This window comes from Alligator sinensis, unplaced genomic scaffold (genome assembly GCF_000455745.1).
Source record: "Alligator sinensis unplaced genomic scaffold, ASM45574v1 scaffold391_1, whole genome shotgun sequence".
NCBI classification, from domain to species: domain Eukaryota; kingdom Metazoa; phylum Chordata; order Crocodylia; family Alligatoridae; genus Alligator; species Alligator sinensis.
The window spans coordinates 3214229-3235707 of NW_005841889.1; the positions used below are offsets into that span (position 1 = coordinate 3214229).

Here is a 21479-nt window from a genome sequence, read left to right on the forward strand (position 1 = left end):
GTGATGCAGGTGCGCCTTGCTCCGGGGCAGAAGGGGGCAAGCAGCAGCAGGACATAGCCCCTGCTCCCAGCGCAGCCACGCCTGCGTCCTGCACCCCCACAGCCCTGCTAGGCAAGCTACAGCCGAGGCATGGGGGTGGGGGATGCGGGCACTGCCGCCACATGCCCAGCTGGGGCCGGTGGGTGCGGGCACTGCTGCTGCTTCCCCAGTTGGGGTGGGGGGGTGTGGGATGTGGGCGCGGCAGCACTGGGAGCAGGGGCTATGCCCTGCTGCGGCTTGCCCCCTTCCACCCGGAGCGAGCCACGTCTGCATCGCACCCCCCTGGCCTGGTTGGGCAAACAGCAGCAGGGCATAGGCCCCGCTCCCAGTCCTGCACCCCCCTGCCCCAGCTGGACAGTTTGTCCCACCCAGCCCCAATCCCTTCCTCCCTCATGTCCCTTCTCTCCCCCCTCTGCCCACCACAACAGACTTACCAGCTGAAGGCAGCTGTGTCCAGTGGGCTGAGGACTGCTGCCTGTTTAGTCTATGGCCGACTCTCCGAAGCGGCACCGAATTTTTGGATCCGATTCAGCTGAATCGAATCACTGTCTCTCCGAATCGGTCAAATCTGAAGCGAATGCTTGCCACTTCATGCAGTTCTAGTGATAACACTACTGCATTTTCTTAACCCTCTCCACCTGATTGTTTCTGCCTGGTTCATTTTCTTGCAAATTCATGATATAAAATAGTACAGAATATGTCGGGCACTTCCTAAAAGGGAACTTGATGCCAACCTGGGTGACCCATAGAAAGGTGGTGGCTTTCCTAAACATACCAGATAAACACAACTTGTAATACAGCAAAAGGAATGTGCAGAAGGGAAGGTTATAGGGTCCCAGTGTTTGGAGGGGTATGGAGTAGTATAATCAGAATGCTGTTCTGTCTTAGCATATGCTCATGTTATCTTACCAACAATGGTAAACCCAGAGCTCTGTCTCACCCTTACTGAAGTTCTGTACCTTGCAGATGCCTTTCACTTGTGCTGAGAAACCATTTTCATTAATTTAAAATCTCCTCCCAGCCTACTTGAGCTAAGCAAGAAACTAGCTGTGTCATCTTAATTGCTGTTCTCAATTTACACTGTGGAGGTGGAATTTTAACTTCCTGTCCTCTGGGAACAATAGTTCAGCACCTACCTCTAGGTACTTAGAGGCATACTATATCTTGATAGTATATAATGATGATTAAACTCTTGTGCAATTATAGGCTGCTCAGCATTTGCCCTTTTTGGTTTCAAAGCTAAGTATTTAAATATGGTGTGTTTAAAGTACCCATACCACATAAGAATCAATAGAAACAGCTCTTATTTTCTTTTTACAGAAGCAGAGCATTTTGGCAGCAGAAAACAGCCTTTTCAGCAGCTACCTCCAGTTCCTAGACAAAGGGAAGACTTGGTCCAAAGTGTTGGTCACCATCCCCAAGACTGAACCCCTCGTCTTATACCTGCAAGGTGTCAGTCAGGTAAAAGTAATGTCCACAGAGGCATCATTCAGCAAAAAAGTATAAATTTCACTATGTCAATCTGGGAAATAGGTCAAGGGATTTGGCTTACTTTCAACAGCAGAAATGAACTTGGTGTTCTGAATTTAGCACAAAGCCTCAGAGATTTCAAATTTCCATCTTATCTGTAGATGAAGATTATGTGATTGCAATCAGATGTCTAGTTTCATCTCTCTCTTTTTTAAAGGAGAAGTGGTAGCACAAAAAGGACAAAGCAATGATAATTATTTCAGTTAACGTTTATTTTCAAAATAAACACTCAAAGGTTCTATGGATCAGTTATCTGGGGAAAATGTTTCTAGTAAATGCAGAAGGTGGCAAAGCAGTACTAATAAGATGGTGCTACTTTAAGCCTTTGTACTTTAATGCTGCTCCAGCTCTGGAGTGAATTTACACAGATACTAATATTTCCCAAGGCCTGGGATCTGGACTATGCGCAGTGAAACCAATGTGTCTTAACAGCTGCTATTGTTTTAATTGCTTTGTTTGTAAATGACTGGAAGAATGCACTGTGGTAAATTAGGTGATAATTTATACAGTGGATTTTTAGAATGCATGTCAAAACTTGTTTGTGGTGAGTCAAACTGAACACAAAATGATAGAATCAAATCCTAGTAGAATGACAGCAGTGAACGTTAAAGCCCTTCAGACTCAGAGTAGAATTGCATCTGTTTCAAATTCCAATGGCATTGCTTTAATTTGGGTATATTGGGATAGAGGGGAGGGATCATGGGCCAAATGGAGCTTTATGTTACCAGGGGCAAGTGCAGTGATGTTGATGGATTTGCCTTGGATGAACACCAATCTATTTGACAGCATCAGAAAACAAAATTTGGCCTTTAGCTACTGTTATCCATGACTTGTTATATGGAGAACTTTACTTTCTACAAGTATAAGTATTTGTATGCCACTCTCAAAAACATGCATCCTATGAGAATGCATACCACCTCTAAGGTCTTTAAATTGACCCTTTGTAATGCTTTGAATGCAACATTCAGTAAGCTGAAGTTTGAATTACAGGACATGGACACATGCTGCTTTTGCTTCAGCTGGATTTCACAGTGTACAGGGTAACCTTCCAAGTGGTTCTAGGGGTTTTGGGGTTGCCAAGCTCCCACTGGAGCTTTCCAACTGAAATAACCAGCTGAAAAAGAAATTCCCTTAGACAGGACAATATTTCTAATACAGGAGCAGCTAATTTTGAGATTTTTCCAAAGGCTATTACAGCAAGGGCTAATTTTGAGATTTTTCCCAGAATATTGGGTAAAAAAACCTTAAAAGCAGCAGCACAGAAAAGTTGTCTTCCTACCAAATTAGTCAGTTGAGGTACAATTATCCTATACAGAAAGTACAAGGTCTGTGTTTTTTGTAATGAAGCAATGGAATAAAGCTTTATGCAGTGAGTCTCTGTACAGAGTAAATTTCACCCTCAAGGGGTGTGTCTACACAAGATGCTTTACTGTGTAGTTGACTAATCTACTCAGTAAAGCATCACCATCTACACATGTGCACCATTTACCGCACAGTAGATACTGCATAGTAATTCTTGTATAGATGCTGACTGGGAGCAAATTTGCGCCCAGTCAGCCTAGGAAGCAGGGTGTCACAGGGGACAGGGAGCTATCTGTCCCTGTCCTGGCACCGCTTAGCTCCCCCCAGGAACTGGGAGCTGGGAGCTCTCTGCCACCTGTCCTGGCTCCCAACTCCCAGCACAGAGCTGGCAGCTCTGGAAGACAAGCGGGTGCTAGAAACCCAGCCCTCATCTGTCCCCTAGAGCAGCTCTGTGCCGCATGGAGCTGGCTGCTCCAGGGAGCAGGTGGGAGCTGGATTCCCAGCCTCTGTCTGCTCCCTGGAGCAGCCAGCTCTGACTCAAGGAGAGGAACTTGTAGCAAGCCCTGTGTCCCTACCCCACACCTGGCAGGAGTCTCCCTGGCAGCTGCCCCACACCCAGGATAATCCTCAGCAAGCCTCCTGCTGCTGCAGGGGCAGCTGTCTCCTGGCCCAGTGCACATCAGGAACCTGTCTTAATGTATATGGTGCCAGGAGACAGCTGCTGCTGCAGCCAGAAGAGCTCTCTTTGCTCTGTGCCCACTGAGACAGGCCCTGTGCCCCTTGCCGGACCCCAGGCTAGAACCAGAGGGAGCCTGGAGCTCCCTCTGGTTGCTGCAGGGGGACCAAGCAGGACAGGAGCAGCCCTGTACCAGGCTGCTCCCAATGGGAGCAAAACTGCTCCCAACAGGGAGCACATGTAGACCTGCTCCATGGAAGGCTTTATAAGGAGCTTTGTAAGGAACTTAATTCCGTACTGTAAATTAGTAACATGTGTAGATGTGCCCAAGGAGCATCATTTGTTATAAGGTCCAAGCCCTCTCGTCTGTGCAGGTGTGTGGTAGCTTGACTCCAGCAAAATCATGTAGCTCCATTTGCCAGGGAAAGAAAAGTTGGGACCTCCCATGTAAGGTCCAGAGGCGGGTGGGGTGGGGTGGGGTGGGGTGGGGCCCCAGATCTCCTTTTTTTTCCTTGGAACATTTTCATGCACCCCAGTTGAGAAGAGTTTGGAGGAAAGTCAGGAGAAGAGCTGCAAATACATTTAAAGGCAGTATACATCATTTTCAGTAACTGCTACAAACCATGTGGACATAGAGCAGTTTCACTTGCACTGTGTGACTTGAAGGAAGTTCTTCCATGTAGGTCCTCATTACAGTCTAGTATCTCAGGGCATCACTAATAATGATCCACACAACAGAAACCACTTCTGTCTGGTCCACAGTAGAACAATAACAGCTGTAAAAATGTTAAATCATTTTCATCATATATTAATAGGAGAAACAAAATCGGTGCCAAGGTACCATATTCTTTTCCTGTGCCCTGCCATATTTGATCTTGAACCCATGGTGATGTGATTAGCAGGACACTATATTAGGGGGAAAGGCTGCCTTTGACACTGAGCATTGGTTTTATGACGGTTAAATTTAATAATTAGTACCCCTGACTGTTTCAGATATGGGATAAATCAGTCGACAAAACAGCAAGAAAACACCTAGTACAAGGTTAATCTGTCTTGTATTCAATAACATTAATCCTGGATTTACTATCAGAAATCAGCAGTCACTGGCTGGGATCATAAAAAATGACAATGAGGACCTATTTCATGACGTGCAGCAAAGAAAAAGGAAAAAAATTATAACATAATTTCTTTCTCAATTCCCTTTATGAACACAATTTTCTGTATGCTTCTAATTCATGTATCATATAATATACTTTCTTTTAAAAAAAGGCTTTTACAAAACTTCCCCTCCTGGCATTTAGATTAATGAATTCTGCATCCATTCTTAAATACTGTATCGTAGGTGTTATTAGTGTTTAGATATCAGTCTGACTTCATCCCATCTCTGATAAGCTTCTATGTGTTATTGCTCCTGCTGACATACTGGGCAGGTTCATTAATGCACTGTGGTTATGGCGCATTTAGTTTAATACTTGTATAATCAGGTACTAAATAAATGCTCAGTAACCACAGTTACTGCACAGGAAGTGCGGCTGGTGAACTCAGACAGGTGGGGTGGTAGAGTGTCCCACGGGAGCGCTGGCAGGGTTTGCAGCCTCCCTGCTACTGGCCAGAGTACCCAGCCAGCTGCAACACCCCCTCCCGCTGACTCTCAGCCAGCTGCAGATCCCAGCCTGCTCCCCAACTGGCTGCAAACCCTGCCCCACCTTGCTCCTGTGGGATGCTCCACCGCCCCACCAGTCTGCGTTCACCAGCCATGCCTGCTGCACGGTAGTGCCAGCACATTTCTTTTTAGTGGTGCTACTGCCCAATAGTGTATTAGTACTGTTTCCGCTGTGACACACGCTATTGCATAGTATTATTAGGCTACTGGGCAGTTGGTGTCTCATGTAGACATGCCCATTGAAATTAGAAAGCATGAGATTAGCAGTGACAGAGCAAAAGTTTGCTGAATTCATGGTCTGGAAATGTTTTGGGGGAACCTCCTCAAATTTCCTAATATATAGGACAGGGGAGGGCAATTATTTCATCTGGATGGCCACTTAATGAATTTTGGCAAGTAGTTGAGGGCTGTAATGGTTGCCCCATCCCTTCCCAGGTGCCCTGCCCCCTGGTTGCCATATTGGGACTGGAAGTCTTGCCCCCTGACCTTTGCCACCAGACATCTCTCCCTTTGATCCCAGAAGTACTCCTTTTGGGGTGGTGCCATCTTGGAACTGGAAAAAAAATGAATTCATATACTAAAAGTCAAACATCTACTACAACATATAAATATTTTTGTCTTGATTTATGTGCATTTGCATAGTGCATATAGCGGTATTGCCTAATAGCTCAAAAATAAAGTCTTACTCTTGTATATTGTATGAGAGAGGATATGGGGTGTGGTTGGGAGTGTGTGCGTATGGTGGGGTGTAGGGTTTGTGAGGGGGTGTGGCTGTGTGGGGGGTATAGGGTATGTTGGGAGTGTAGGGGTGTATATGTGGGGGAGTTGTGGGGTTTGTGGGATGTGAAGCAGAGTGGGAGGGTATGGGAAACCTCCCACATGTCCCCCCCATGGCGCGGTGGCAGCAGACTGTGGGCTCTTGGGGTGCTTGTAGCCTGTGCAGATGTTATCTCCCTGCTGTGCATGGCTCCAGCCAGTTCCAGCTGCATGTGGCAGGAAGGACCAGAGCCAGGCCAGCCCACCTCTATCGCATGAGGCTCACATGCAGCTCCCAGGGCTCACGCACCACTGTGGGGAAGGCCCACCCAATGGAGCTGGCTGCCTTACCTGCTCCCTGCCACCATGTTTAGTTCCTGGGACTCCACTGAAAGTGACGGGGAGCCCCACAACTCAGGAGCTGCACATGGTGGCAGGGAGCAGGGAAGGCGGCTGGCTCCATCGTGCGTGGCATCCCCCCGGTGGCATGTGATTCCTGGGAACTTGTACGTCAGCCCTGAATGATAGGGGCATGCTGGCCTGGCTCTACTCCTTGCTGCCATGTGCAGCTTCTGGAACTGGCTGGAGTTGTGGGCAGCTGCACCTGTGGGCTGTGAGGTCCCTGAGGGCCTGCCCCCTGCTGCTGCCACTGGCTGCAGGGGCTGTGCGCCATGGAGAGGGGATGTGGGTGGGGCATGTAGGGGACCCCACAACCCCCCACCATCCCTCACACCCCACAAAGCGCACACGACCACACCCTGCCCACCTGAGCTCCATGTTCCCACCACCTGGTTGGTCATGGATCCCGGGCTCCATGCTCCCACCAGCCCCAGCCCCATGCTCTGCACTCCCACGCAACTGCAGCTTCCCTACCTGCTGCCCAGAGCAAGCACAGCAGCAGGGACACAAAGAGAGTGGCTAGAGGCTGGAAAAGCCAAGCAGGTCCCTCGGCGGCTGCAGCAGTGCCAGCAGCAGCCCCACCTAGAAGCTGTGTGCTGCCCAGGGCCAGGGCCCTCCCATGCATGAGGGTGAGTGTGAAGCGAGTGGGCTATGTGTGGTACAATTAATTGGTGGGCATCTGCCGGCTGGATGAAATTGCCTGGTGGGCTGGATGCAGCCCACGGACTATATTTTGCCTACCCTGGCCCTGATATAGGATCTCTAGTCTTGGCTGCTGAATAAAATATATAGTACACCACAGAGAAACCTTGGCTACCTCCTAGAAAAGCGAACCTTAAAAAATAGAACAATATTTGACTTTTGGGAATGGGGAGGGGAAATCAAATTACGAGAAACTGAAGCTCTTGCTATGTGTAAGCACAATAAAATTCTTCACAGCTTTGAAATGGAGGGAAGAATCCTAGTGTGCTTTATGTGCTTTAATGACACGTATCTGTGTAACTGCAGTTTTTGGCACTTATACACATTATGGTTGTATTTTGCCCTGTATGCTTACCTCTTGAAAGGGAGAAAGACTCTCCCACCCCTTAGGCCAGCTACATAGTGATTAGGGTACTTGTCCAGGGAGGAGCAGGCACAGGTTCTAGTCCCTCCCCTCTTCTATCCAGTGATAACATGAAACCAGGGCTCCCTCCCATCCAGGGCAACATCTGTTTCACTGAGCTGCACATCCTCTGACTTCTGTACTCTTCCTCCTGGCTTCAAACAACTCCCTCTGTTGGCTAGCCAAGGGTTGGTTTCAAGTGGAGGACTGGAGAAGAGTCTTCATGGAAGTGTAAAGTCCACAGAACTACACCGAAAACATGAAGTACCCTAACAGAGGTGCATGTTTTCTGAGAAGGATGAGATCAATGAGTTAGTCTCTTGACAGCTGAGAAAATGATGAGTTTGGGAGAAAGATTGGACAACATGAACTGGAGCAACTGCTTAAATCAAGCTTTACTTACACAAAAACAATATTTGGAAAAATTCCTAAAACTACCATCTTTTGTCCATCATGAAAATTAACTCTGACTGCAATTAAAATCTCTGACTGCAATTAAAATGATAGCAGCTGTGTCTGTAATAAATAAGGAAGTAATCTACTCAGACTCACAGGGAGAAGGAAGCATCTTTTGTGGTTCCTTGGAGGCCGCTAGTCATTCTAGAATAAGCATTAACTAGGTTAGAGGGTGTTATATCCAGTCCTTGTTCATGGTAACCAAAATGCAAGGTTCTAAGGGCCTGCTCCAGACCCTTTTCAAGTCAATGGGAGTGTTCCCTTTCTTTTGAGAGAATTTTGGGTATGCCACTGTGTGTTAGGAGCTAATACAGAGACATTAGGTTTGGAAACTTCCCAAAGGAGGACAAAGAATCTCAGTGTCTAGCTAGCTATTTTTCTAATTGCAACAAATGGTTTATTTTCCTTCTGTTTTGTGTATGTTTAACTCTTATTAGCACTAATGGTAGGTCTGGTCATATATTCAGGATCTTAAATAGTGTTCCCACATTAAGGGAGCTCCACAAGAGTGGGGTCTGGCTCTTTGCTTGAACTCCCAGATCCTGTATGTTGCAATCACTCATGCCACAATGTTACAAGCAATAAATATGCCCACTGTTAATGCTCAAATACATGATTCTTTCAAGTCATCCAGCTCATAGACAATAACATTGAAAGGGTGCGTGCTGTGTGTGATTACTGCCAGCATTCAGTATCCCTTAAATTTCAGTTTAACACTAATTATTTCAATATTTGGCTGGGAATAAGCCCTTGAGAGAGAACTCTTCTTTCCATCTGGGCAGTGTGATTTGCTAATTGGTTGCTACCATCTAATCCACAAGCACTCCTTACACATTTGTCCTTGAGCGCTCCTTACACAGACAGCCAGACCCAAGAACTGATTCAAAGTGGAATATTACATTTACCCTATGCACCAGGTTGTGGTGTCACTTATACCTTCCTGACACACTCACAGCAGGATGTAAACAGGGCTTAAGTGGGACACAGGCCTGAAACTTTCCACCCAGGAAGAAAGGAGGAATAAGTGCAAGAGCTCCAGAGAAGCTCGTAAACTTGTAAAAGGAGCCTCTGTAGGTGCCTGCAGTCGAGAGCCTGATTTTACTTGATCCTTAAAGCTAACATTAATGGGACTGGCTGCCTCTTACAGTGTTGCAGTTCCTCCAAGGTGACTCCTCCTTTTGGATTACTAGAGTCTATGGCCTGGGATTATAATGAAAGGAGGTACATGCATATATACATATGCATATATATACATGCATATGCATATATATGTGTGTGCACATACACACACACATATATTAATAATAAATACATTCTAGAGAAACAAAATTGATCAAATAAAGTGGGGGTAGTACGTGATTGCTAGTATTGTGCAAGCAAAGCAGATGTAGCCTGGATATACCTCCCATACAATCATGATCAATGTTTTCTTTCTTAACAGTGAAGCAGACTTAGGCTTAAGTTTGACACCCTAGCTGCTCCCACACAAGGGCATGCACCCCTTCTCCATCTGCACAATGCACACATACCTGCACCAATCAGAAATGCACGTAGCAATGTCTGTACCCAGTTTATACATGTGAATATCGTGTATTACAGATGCAACAAGTACCTGTAGTAATAACAGGTGCAGCTGAGGTATCAATACCTTGACATTTTATAGGGTTTTCTTTTCCCACAAAATCATGGTGCTTATAGTAAAAACTAGTTTCTTTGGTCTTTTATGGCAATTTTGCAGCAGCCTCTCAGTGCAAAACCACACTACCCTACCACACCTGAATTGGTCCATTTGAGGATAGCATTCTGGAGGATGATTCTTAGGTGGCGTAGAGTCATTGTAGTGATTCCTATCTTGTCACCCTGTCCTTATATTAGAAGGCAAGGTGTTGCTATGCCCTTTTATAGGTGTTGTCAGTTTATAGGGCTGGGCCGGTGAGGCCAGGATCATGGGGCCAGGTCACGGGGCAGTGACAGCTCAGGGCTGGGGCCTGGGCTGAGCCGTGATCTGCCTGCATGCCCTGCCCTGTGGTGGGAAGGGGGACATGTGCATGTGTGTTGGGGGAGGCTGCCTGGGCTCTAGGTCCCAGGGGTCAGGCAGGGGCGAGAGGAGGGAGCAGGAGGCAGGGGGCACGTGCAGCAGAGCTTGCCTGGGCAGTATGGTCCATGGCTGTCCCCTCAGTGCTCCACATAGGGCCGAGCCTCGTTTGGGCTAGCCCGCACCCCACTTCTGCCTGTGCCTGCCAGCCTGGCTCCAGCCAGCGCACAGCTTCTGGCAGGGATGTTCCTGGTGCAGCTGCTTCTCTTGCCTCCAGTGGGAGCCACCCAGCTAAAGCTTCACCCCCTGCCTGCCCAGAATGGCACAGCATGGGCAGGAGTGGGAGGAGGAGCTGCAGCTGGAGATGAGGGGACCAAAGCAGCACCAACGCCAGGGCCAGGGCTGGGGCCTAGGGCAGCAGGGCTGTTCTGGGAGGGGAGCAGGACAGCCCCACCACCTCGGGCCCCAGCCCCAGCCAGCACGCACAGCTTCCGGCAGGGCTGTTCCCAGTGCGGCTGCAGCCAGCTGGGTGCTGCTCTCCTCCACTTGCCTCCAGCTTCTCCTCCCGCTCCTGCCCCTGCTGCACTGCTCCAAGTGGGCGGGGAGCTTCAGCTGGGCAGCTCCTGCTGGAGGCAAGGGGAGCAGAGCAGAACCAGGCACGGCCCCACCGGAAGCTGCACACGCCAGTCGGGGCCCTGGTCAGCGGGCAGGAACACAACACAGGCTGCCCCGGCAGGAGCGGGTGGGGCTGGGCTCCTTGTGGAGTGCTGCAGGGGCAGCCATGGGCCAGATTCATTCAGTTGGTGGGCTGGATCCGGCCCATGGGCCATATTTTGCCCACCCCTGCCTTAAGGCCATTAGTTTTTTGTAACTTTCCAATCTGCTCTGTGTAAATAGCTCATCTGAGAATTGGGAAGTTGCAAAGCCATTTTGTCCTCCTTTCTCCTCTTAGCTGCCACACTAGATGATGTGACAGTGCATGCTTAGAAATGGGTTCAGTTAGCTAACAAAAGGTCTGAGGGAAATCTCCTCATTAATTGTAACTATTTTTTTATTTGAATATTATATTACTATGCAACTAAGACTGCCCACACTATTTTAATGAGAAGGGATCGTGCTGGGTGCATGCATGTATATGGTGTAGCCCCATGAACATGCATGCTCACAGACATGATCTATGTAGGATGCTATAGGAACTTCCTGGACTCTGAATGTTAAAAATGGCATTTAATTTTTTAGGATTACCCCAGAATCCTGTGATTATCTATTCCTGGTTATTAGAGTATGCTAAGGGTAAAATAGCCTGACTTTCAGAGGTGTCAAGAATCTACACATGCTGTTGAAATCAACGGCTGCCTGCGGATTTTGATACCTTACTTTAGGCTCACCCTTGTGAAAATGCTGGTTTACATGACTTCACAATGGTCACACACAAAGTCAATGTCAGCTGAGACTGGTTTCGCTTGTTCTTAGCTCCCCAGATGATGATGTCTCTTGTGTTGTGGAGGTGTCTCTCCTCCCCCTTGCTGCCTTCAAGTTCAGCAGAGCAATTTGTTTATTCTCAGGCAGTTTAGGGAGTGGGTGACAATCTGGGTGTCATCAGTGGTAGTTGAATCAGCACCACTCCTTTGATCTGTGAACTGTTCCAGGCTCTAATAGCATGACTGTGGGTGGGTGAGTAGTGCAGGAGCCCTAGGCACTCTCTATGGAGAGGTTGGGATGCGGGGCACTGGAATGGAGTTGGGGATGGGGTGGGTCTTACTCTTGTGGTCCCCTGTTTCTTCCAACACTCACATACTGTGACTTCCCTGCAGTGGCTCCAGCAGCACAGTAGCAACAGTGCACAAAGTACGAGCAGCCAGAGATTTGCTGCTGGGGGGAGGTGATGGGGAGGGGTGGGAGATGTCACCACCTTTTTTGCTGCAATAATCACTGGTATTTTGGCCACTTGGCGCACATATCAGTGGCAAAAAAAGAGGTGACATCCCTCCCTCCCTTCCCCACGGCAGCGAACCTCCAGCCATTGCCTGTGCGCTGCCACTACCCAGCACAGTGCTGACAAGTTACACCTCTGCCAGGCTCCTATGAAAACTGCAATGATCTGGCTTTGATTTTTTTTTCTGGACTCCAGTGCCTCCCCCTGCATCATTGTGATGGAATCGGGAGTACTCTGGGATCTTTAGGAAAAATGATGTGTTTTCTGCCCTAGAGGCAGGGGGGTGAAAGTGGGGGTTTTTTAGTTCAAGGTCACCCTGGCACTTTGTGGTTTGCAAGGGCTAGCTGTGCTTGCATGCTGTGCTCTAACCACGCATAGGTGCATCATCTTGGTGTCCAGGGGAATTGCATTCTGCTGTTCTTGACTGGATGGGTGGATTGATTTAATATAAAGTGTCTAAAGAAAACTTAAAAGCAGAAAATACTGGGTTTCCATGTCACAGTTAAAGAATTACCAAAGTCCCCAGCTTTTCTACTGTTAGGGCTGGACTCTTGCCCAAAGGGACTGTTACAACTGTAAGGACTGTTGCCAAATCCAAGTCCAGATGTGAACCATTTTATATATGGCACAGTTCAAAATCTGGGTTGATTTGTACCCTGAGCTGCTGCACTGCTGTGGCTTTTTAAATCAGCCCAGAGCCTGGAGCATGAACATTGTGCAGGCTTCAATGTGCATATAAGTAGATTGGTGCATACATAAATATTCTAATTTGTTATAATACACGATAGGAATACAGTTTATTAGCTAATCAGATACATGGACACAATACTGACACAGTGAATTGCCTCGGGGTACCCTCAGTTGTTGGCTTGGATGACTTATGCTTTTGTTAGATGTTTGGGCATGATGCCTCCCTCCCTGTTTAGGAAATAGATCTTGCTTTTTAAAATTAGTGGGAAACCCATTAGAGAGAGAGAATTCTCAAATACTAGTGTGAGGAGGTGTTTGCGTTCAGCATATTGTTTGTTTTTTCTATTTCAAATGCAAAACTTTGGTAGTTCTTACATTGACTTTTTTCCTGTGTTTTAGGATGGGCGGAGTCTTCGTGCCATACCCCTGCCTGGTTATGAAGTCAGTTTACCAAGTTCTGGTGAGAAGTTTGAAGCAAAACACATTTTAAAGCTTTACCAATCCCAACAAACTCTATATTTCAGTGCAGAGGATGAAGAACTGCAAATGAAATGGATGGAAATTCTCACCAAAGCAGCTAAAGGGGAGACTGAAGATCTAACTGAAGGAATCAGTAACCCATAGAGCAAATTCCATTTAGTTTCTTTAACTCATGCTATATACCGTCACTTGAATTCGGTGTTCATGGCACTTTGGAATCTGTATGGCTTTATATTTTCATGCGTCTGCGTAGCAATTTCAGCGGTTTCTCTCTCCTTTTTCTTTTTGTACATTTATCACGTGCAGTACTAGCTATCTGACATATATTACATTAAAGGAAAAAGTAGTAGTAGTTGTTGACTGTGTTTATGCTGGTTTTAAATCGGAAGATAAGGAAGAAAGCATTAACTTTATCAAAGGTAATGGAAGACCAACAGTCTCTTGTTTTCCTAAATGTATATTTTTCAGTCCTTTCAATTGCTGTTCAGTGCAGGGTGTGTATAGTCTGTGATTAGGTATATAAATGCTGCCTTTAAGTTAAATGTTGTAAAGGCTTGTGGCTGGCCACTGACATTCTGTTCTCTGTCCTTCCCCTTCTGATAAGAATGGTCTTTGTGAAGTGTGAACAATGTACTGAACCTTTTCTTTTACTAAGCTGTTTGTCTCTACTATTTTGAGATGACCCATTCACAAGATGTATACTGTAGAAGAGACTTTTAATAATTACTGCAAACCATGCAGAAGAGAACATTAAGAAGCCTCATAAATATTAAGCTTTTATATATTGTTTTGTTTTCTTTTGAAACCAACACTTTTTTATTTCTTTTATGAACCCATTTTAATGTAAGTGAACCAACATTTTATACTGCAACCCGGGATGTAACCAATAAACAAGAACATTTTTAGTATACACAGTACAAAAAGGTGACTTTTTTGTTGTATTGGTTAACTTTTTTAAGTAATCTAGGATTTATTTATATAATTTGTAAATAATGTTACATAAGTATTTTAAGAAGTTTTAAAAGATTTGAGCTAATAACAGGGTTTAGTGCATAGGATGATACGAGATATTTGTATGAATTGAATTTGTAATTTAATTTCCTTGTTCACCTGTATTTGTCTTTTTCAAACCTTAAGTGCTTATCTATTTAAATAAAATCCGTACATTACTCCTGAGCCAAATCTCCAGAATACTGCAAGCTTTAGATCAACATTTAACATAGGTACAGTATGAGAGTCCTATCTGTTTTTAGTAATAGCAAGCATGTAGTGCTGATATGCAAGGAGAAAAAAATGAAATAAAATTTGTCACAGTGGTATGATTTTTAAACGCTTTGGTTTAACTTTTGTTCCCTGTTCAGCCTTCGACATTTTCTATCCGGTGTTTGTCAGTGGAGAGCACTGATCCATACAGTCAAAGTTTCAGTTCGGAGTGTTTGAAAATTAAGGCTCCAAGCCAGTGCGTATTTCTCTCCCATAAGACGCCTCTCCACTGACTAAGGATTTAATTGTTTGGTTTTACTTTTAAAAAGTGCCTTTTCTGTAAACAAAATCCACCCATTTAATTTGCTCCTTAGGTAGCTTCCGGTAGTTCTGTCCCCACAGTGCTACTATCAGCCGAGCCACTTAACAAATGGATATGACATTCCAAGATTTTTCAATTTATAGATTTTTAAAGGTAATTTTTCACAAAAAAATGGTTTTACAAGTCTTTTGATTTTAACATTTTCAGTATATTGTTTTCTAGTTTTCCCTCAATTTTTTTTCTTTCTTTCTTTCTTTTTTTGGCTACTGAAAGAGAAAGGAAGAAGAAATGGTAAGCCCAAGCCAGAAAAAGTTGATAAATTTGTTGTTTTCTAGCTTTAGTAAAAAAATAGTAAAATCTTGTTTTTTAAAAAATATTCCAGTTCAGCACCTTCCTTAGATGCCCTCTTACCCTCCCCCAGAAAAAAGTGTTTTCTCATCTGTTGGCGCATCTGTATGAGACACTACTATGCAGTAGCATTGCCAGGCACTAGCCATGCGGCAACGTTACTGTACAGTAGTAACGAGCTACTGTGCAGTAGCTCATTTGCTACTGTGCAGTAACAGCGGAAAAAAATATGTGGTGATGGTACTGCACAGTAATGCCAGTTACTGTTGCTTATGCAAGTACTAAATGACTGAGCAGTAACAACTGCACCATCCACTGTACATGTAGACACAGCCTGTGTGGAAGATTGACACATGAGGGCAGAGGCCAGGTCCTCAAAGGAAAAGTTTCTCAGTGTCTCGCATCTCTCTGGATTCTGCCTGGAGAAACCCTGTCAATCACAATTGCCTACATAGGTTAAGGTTATATAGGTTAAAAGCCAGAATTTAAATTCTACCTCACACTTAATGGAGTCTAGTACAGATCCAAAAGCTCTGGTGCTCTTGGACATCAACATGGAAATCTTTTTCCTCAAGGGCAGCCTAGACTCTAATAAAGTCCCCAAATGCATATGTTAGATTGCCCTTCCCTGGAGTCCAAGCTGCCTATGTGACCAGGAGGCGGCCAAGATGGGGCATATAAGCCTAGGGCCTGAGCTGGTCAGGAAGTCTAGCCCTAGAAGCCAGAGAGACAGGAGCTCTTGGAAGCAGGGCTGCTGAGATAACTGCTGAGCCAGGGTTAGCAGCACTGAGCATGGGAACAAAGCCTGAGTCCAGGGGGGACTGAGAAGAGAGGGTCTGGGGCCCAGAGGTCTGGAGTCCAGGAGGGATGAGCATCAGCAGAGCCTAGGAAGCTCAAAGATCTCAACTAGCCTAGGAGTAGGGCCAGGGCCTAAGCAGACTGAAGCTCAGGGACCACAGCCAGAGACCAAGGGGGCCAAAGAGCCTGTAGCCCAGGAGGGGCGATGACTGGGACTGGGAGCTCATAGACCAAGAAGGGCATGTAGCAGCATATCCTCTGAGGCATGGGAGTGGGTATTGGGGAGGATGGAGCCCATGATTAGCCCTTAAGGCAATGACCATAGACACCTCTGGTCATGAGTGTGATACCAGGCTTGGGAAGCCCTGGGACAGTCTCCCTTTCCTCAGAAGTTAATAACATCAGGGCATGGCAGTTGAGTACATGAGAGAATGCCCAAAGGGAGCCAGGTTGGCAAGGACTTAGTGGCCTTCAGGGGGCATCGCATTGCTACTATAAAAATTAAGGCTTAGTCTGGGCAAGGCTTGAATCTGTGTACTTAACTGTGATCCATGAACTGTCATTACTCCATATTTCCTTGATTCCTGGTAAATTCAGGTACCTCCCATGTCAGGAAACCAAGCTCTTCTTTCTTATATGCTTACATAAATGAGGATCATGTCAAAAGTGATCACAATCTATTGTACATTATGAACAGATATTTCAAAATTGCAAGCAGTCAAGCAGAGTTCACTGATCCCCAAATCATCTTCCGAATTCAGTTGTGTAATGCATGTTCTGGGACTTGTTAGATATGATGCTACTAAGGCCAAAATATGTTTATTATAACTGGTAGGTAAGATGCCACCTTTAAGAAGAATTTTATGACATAGATACAGTAGAGAGTTGATTATTCAGAAAATTAATTAATCAAAAGGTTTTATAGTAACAAAACCATCAGCCCACAGTTGGGTTTTGCGTTTCAGTGCACATTGTTTATTTGCTAGGGCTTTGAGATTTTAGAACATTACACAGAACCATCCATTTATTTCTTAATTTTAAAAAATATTTGCTGTATAATATAGTAATTATACTTTTCAGCACTCTATACTGTGGTATTTATTATTCTATTATCCAGAAAAAATGATTATGCAGAACAATGGTGACACTAATTCTTCTGGACAATCGACATTCTATTGTATGGGTCAGTCTGCAAAAGAGCAAGCAGACATCTCTCTTGCCTCTGATTCTACAACAGCTTTGGTATGTGCTTTGTGCACTGTAAATTTCTCCTGACATCAGTAGGATTATGTAAAGCATGTGTGGGCTTGGGACCTGCGTAAGCAACCAATGTACTGCTGGAGTAGATTTCCCAGATGTTTAAAACCCAGCCTTTACTTTTTGTGCCTGTAATTTTTGTCCACAACCACATGCTTGCAAAGCATACAGTTGTCTATATGATCACATCAGTGGCTGTGAAAAAAACTGTGTATGCAAAATGGAAATCGTTTTCATTATCAGACCGATAAAGATTGCACAAGGTGGCCTGAATATGCTATAACACCTATGCATTCTTCTTGAGTGTCATGGATTTTTTACTTAATTTGCACTATGGAAGTTCTTGAAACTTGTGTGTCAATTCAGCCTGATCTCATCTATCATAGAAATAAATGGGTCATGAACCTGAAGACTTCTCTGGCATTCAGGCCTATATGAAATGGAAAGAAATTCTCCCTACTGCCGAGGAGTTTTGCTGGTCCCCTCATTGTTCTAAATAATACATCGATTAAATGAAATGATACAGCCTAAGTGCTACCGGATTTTCTTAGAGAAAAGTAAGCTTTTTAAAAGAGAAATCTGTATGGATAGCTGAGGGAGAAGGGTTGTTTCCTGATTGTGTTCAGCAGACCTGCCATCTGGATGATGCATGAAAAGAAGTTAAAAAAGGGGGCCATATCAATGATGAACCAAGAAATTATGAAATATTTTTGAAAAGAATGTGTGTTGTGTGGCATCCATAGATGAAGCTATAATAGGGAGCCCTGTTTTCTATGCAAAATTCAAACTTTTCCCGTTTTTTGCTCAGAAAGTGAGGTGAGAAAAACAATCATGTTTGCAGGCATTTATCATCACTCAAGATCAGCACCAAGGTGTTCAGAGAGAATTTTGCCTTCCTTAAGTTTGCATATCAAATGCAGACCTGCTGGTTTCCTGTTCTCTTTGTGGCAATAGAGTTCATTTCTTTTAGTTTTTTTCCTTATTTGCATCCCATCACAATTTCTCAGAAATGGTTGTGCAGCAAATGCTGAAGCTGTATAATGAAGTGTGTGGTTAACCTGTGTGCCTCTGACTTTGCTTCCTTGGTGCTCTTTCACTCAGCATTAACTGTGAAATATAAATGACTACATGTCTTATTAATAAGAATTTCCTTCTTTACTTTTCTATTGTTTCTCTTTTTTCAGTTCTTCACCCCATACAGGGACATGATGAGGTTTTCCATCTGGCCTGCACTTTTGTCTGGGTGTTTTCGCTTGGCTGGGCAATCTGCAGGTCCAAGGAAGCTTGACAGAGTTGAATGATTACGTTTTTCTGTGAAATGAAATAGTGATAAAACAAGCTTTTCAGAAAGCAGTTGCTGGCTGTCTTCACAGATGCTGCCTGATCTATGATCACAGGAGATGAGAACAGGAGGAAGAATTCTGCTCGCTGTCCATAAACATACTTTTCTCCCTATCTTCTTGGTTTGGTTTTATCCAGACTTAAATAGAAGACTTGTTCAATTTTTGTCAAATGAGAATGAGCTTCATGTTTTGCCCATTGTGGTGTATTGATGCTAGAAGAAGTTATAGGGCTTTTATAGCTATATATGCATACACACCACCTAGGTCTTGGCAAAGTGGCTCATAGGTAAATGATAGGAGCAGATCTTTACCTACTGTAAATAACAACTGTATAACAAGTACTTGAAACCTGTTCAGCTTCAGCCAGCTGGGGGGAAAGAGGTATAATCTCCCTACCAAACCTTCCTCTCAACAGCTTCCTTTGTACTAGCTTCCCTTTCCCACCCAGATTAGCCAGGTGATAGGCAAGAACTTGGTATGCCACAATGCCTTTTTCACATCTCATACTTCAGGGGGAAAGAACTGAAGTAGCCAGGTGCTCTGCAATATTTTGTGCCATTATTATCTATTGTGCTGCTAGGTTTGAAACAGCGGAGATGGCCAACTACTCCACCGCCTCTGTACAAGGGTAATGTATTTAAATGTTGCTTAATGGCCTTATGGACCCTTTATTAATCTCATAGTTCATTTGAAACTTCTTCACACTTTGATAAGAGCCAAGTATTGCTATGAGGACAACTTACGAAACTTTGATTTTCAGCACTTAGAAGTTGCTGTTGCTATTGACTTACAACAGTCGTGTTTTCAGCAAGTCTGTTCTGAAGCATCCGCGTGTTCCTATGGACACAGGTCTGTGGGAATGTGTTTGAGCTCTTTGTGGGAGCTTCTTCATTGACACTTTCTTCCTGGATTTAGCAATAGATTTAATTTGTTCACTTGGGAAAAGCACATTTGATCTGTGACACTTTTTTCCCCTTAATTAAAGCTTAAGTGAGCACCATGTGAATCCACTGTGCCTAGAAAAGGGAATACAGCCATAACTTAATTAAAAGAAGAAGGAGCTTAGTACTAAAAAGCTTGTGATAGAATAATAGGCTACACACTGATGAGTGAGAGTGCCCACTGTGTCAGAAAACTTTGAGACACTATGAACAACAACTGGGGCTTGACCAGGCCTGGCACCGGTGTGAGGCTTATGGCAATCATGCAGAGCCCCAGATCCTGTGGAAGGGGTATAGATAAAAGGTCTTCCCTTTGGAGTGAACCATAGAGATCCAATGCTAGGATGAGTGACCTGGCTTTACCCACCACACCTAATGGTCTTGGAAATGTGCAATCCAACAGTTAGATGTGCTTTAAACAAAGTCAAGAATAGGAAACTACCATCATGCCTGAGGCACATTGGCTGGGCTTATTGGAGATGGAAGAGGAATATTTCTTGCTGCTAATCGGGGGGGATGAAGACTACAAATCCTCCAGCCACATAGGAGAAATGTTGTCGTTGGACAGCTGAGTTAACTGAGCTGGTGGTGTAGTACTCCCGTGGAAATCACATTTAATTCTAATTAAGAAATTAGTATTTAGGAAGCTTAAAATTGGCTTGCTGTGGAAAACAAAATTCAAAGGAGGGTGAACAGTGCTTCCTTCCTCAGCAAAACTGTAGAAGATGTGGAATTTCAAATGACTGCTTTAGAGGAAAGTAATAAATCAGTCTGGATTGTCTTTGTTGATTAAAAGAACTAAGCATCAGCTGAAAGGGAAATGCTTCTGGCCTGCAAGGGCAAATTAAATTAAATGAAATGTCTGTGTGGCACAGGCCAGCTTAAAGCAAAAGATCTGAAGGTGCTGAGAAGGTTGGCTGTTTCAACCTTAAATCAGCCCGCTGTTCCTAGGCTCTAAAAGGGATATGGTATGTAAGGTGGCCTACCATGGAGTACTCAGGGTAGTGCCTCCTATAAGAAAAAGGTGAACATATACCTTGAGGTGGTGGCAATCTGTAAAAGCCTACTGACTTCAAGCTGTGATTATTTACAAGAGCTAAGAATCTGCCCCAAGTTCCAGCTTTGGCTTTCCCTTCTCTAACTTTAATGGTTATGGTGATATGTTCTTTTCTTTTTTTTTCCCCTGTTGCTTACTTTTGTGAGCGTATTCTTGATGGTAGCTGAAGGCATTTAGAGGGGAGAGGCTGCATGCCACTTAGATGTTTCTCAAAGACTGCATAGAAACGACAGCTACGAGCTCGCAGTTTTTCTCTGTACCCTGTCTGCAGTGGCCTTAGTACCTGGAACCTTCCTGAGTTCAAATCAGAGGTCCAATTGTCAGCTATTCTGTTTTAAGCTTTATTATTACTACTAAGCTTCAGATTTACACCTTATCAATATCCACATGACACACTAAAACATCTTGTTCTTGTGTGTAAAAACTGGGATTCTTCAATAGCTCTAGCCCTGGTCATCAATAAGAAAATAGATCTAATATCTGACATGAAGACAGTGCATTTGAAAACTGGATCATAGCAGTCCATGGCAAACCTCCAACTGAAGTCAGCAGGGCTAGGATTTCACCTTCAGAGTCTTTTAGTCACCTTCAGAAATTAAGTGTTATAATGGTTTGTGAACAGAATCTTTTATGTGCTGCATTTTAAAAGCAAGGTTATATTTTATGTTTCAGCTAAAAGAGGTTATGAAAGGGAATCTTTTTCACTATTCCTGAGAGTTGGAGCTCAGATGAGATGTGAAATGCATGTGAAGTTGCATTTTTCCAAAGCAACTTTAGCATAATAAATAGTCCAAAAGAAAGATAAAAGGAGTTTGTAGAATCAGGCCTTGGACACATGGTGTTTTGTTTCCTATACAAAGACTGCAGGAACTATTAAAGACCATATCAATAAGTTTATCATGCACTTTTATTTTGCCACCTACTCCTCTACTCATTAACCCATCACTGCCCAAGTTGTTCACATCCCATGAACACTTTAAACAGGCACTATTAGAAAAAACCCTGTCAAAGTCCTATCTCCTCCTTTCATAAAAAAATGCCTGCATACCTGCTTCTCACTCTGATATCACTTCATCTCAGGATACACGTTTCTCCAACTCCATCCATGTCCCAGCTACCACATACCCTACCATTCGATGAAGT

The 21479-nt window shown here is 44.4% G+C and overlaps 1 protein-coding gene across 3 annotated transcripts in view; it reads left to right on the forward strand.

Moving 5' to 3' along the window:
• The window catches only part of FGD3 (FYVE, RhoGEF and PH domain containing 3), a 192338-nt gene extending 178100 nt beyond the window's left edge, over window positions 1-14238 (forward strand). For all 3 annotated transcript variants that reach the window (XM_025197126.1, XM_006017994.3, XM_025197127.1), the window contains 2 exons: window positions 1360-1500; window positions 12987-14238. In XM_025197126.1, coding sequence (XP_025052911.1) covers window positions 1360-1500; window positions 12987-13211 — 366 coding nt within the window. In that variant the 3' untranslated portion in view covers window positions 13212-14238. The remainder of the gene's footprint in view (window positions 1-1359; window positions 1501-12986) is intronic.
• The last annotated feature ends 7241 nt before the right edge of the window (window positions 14239-21479 follow it).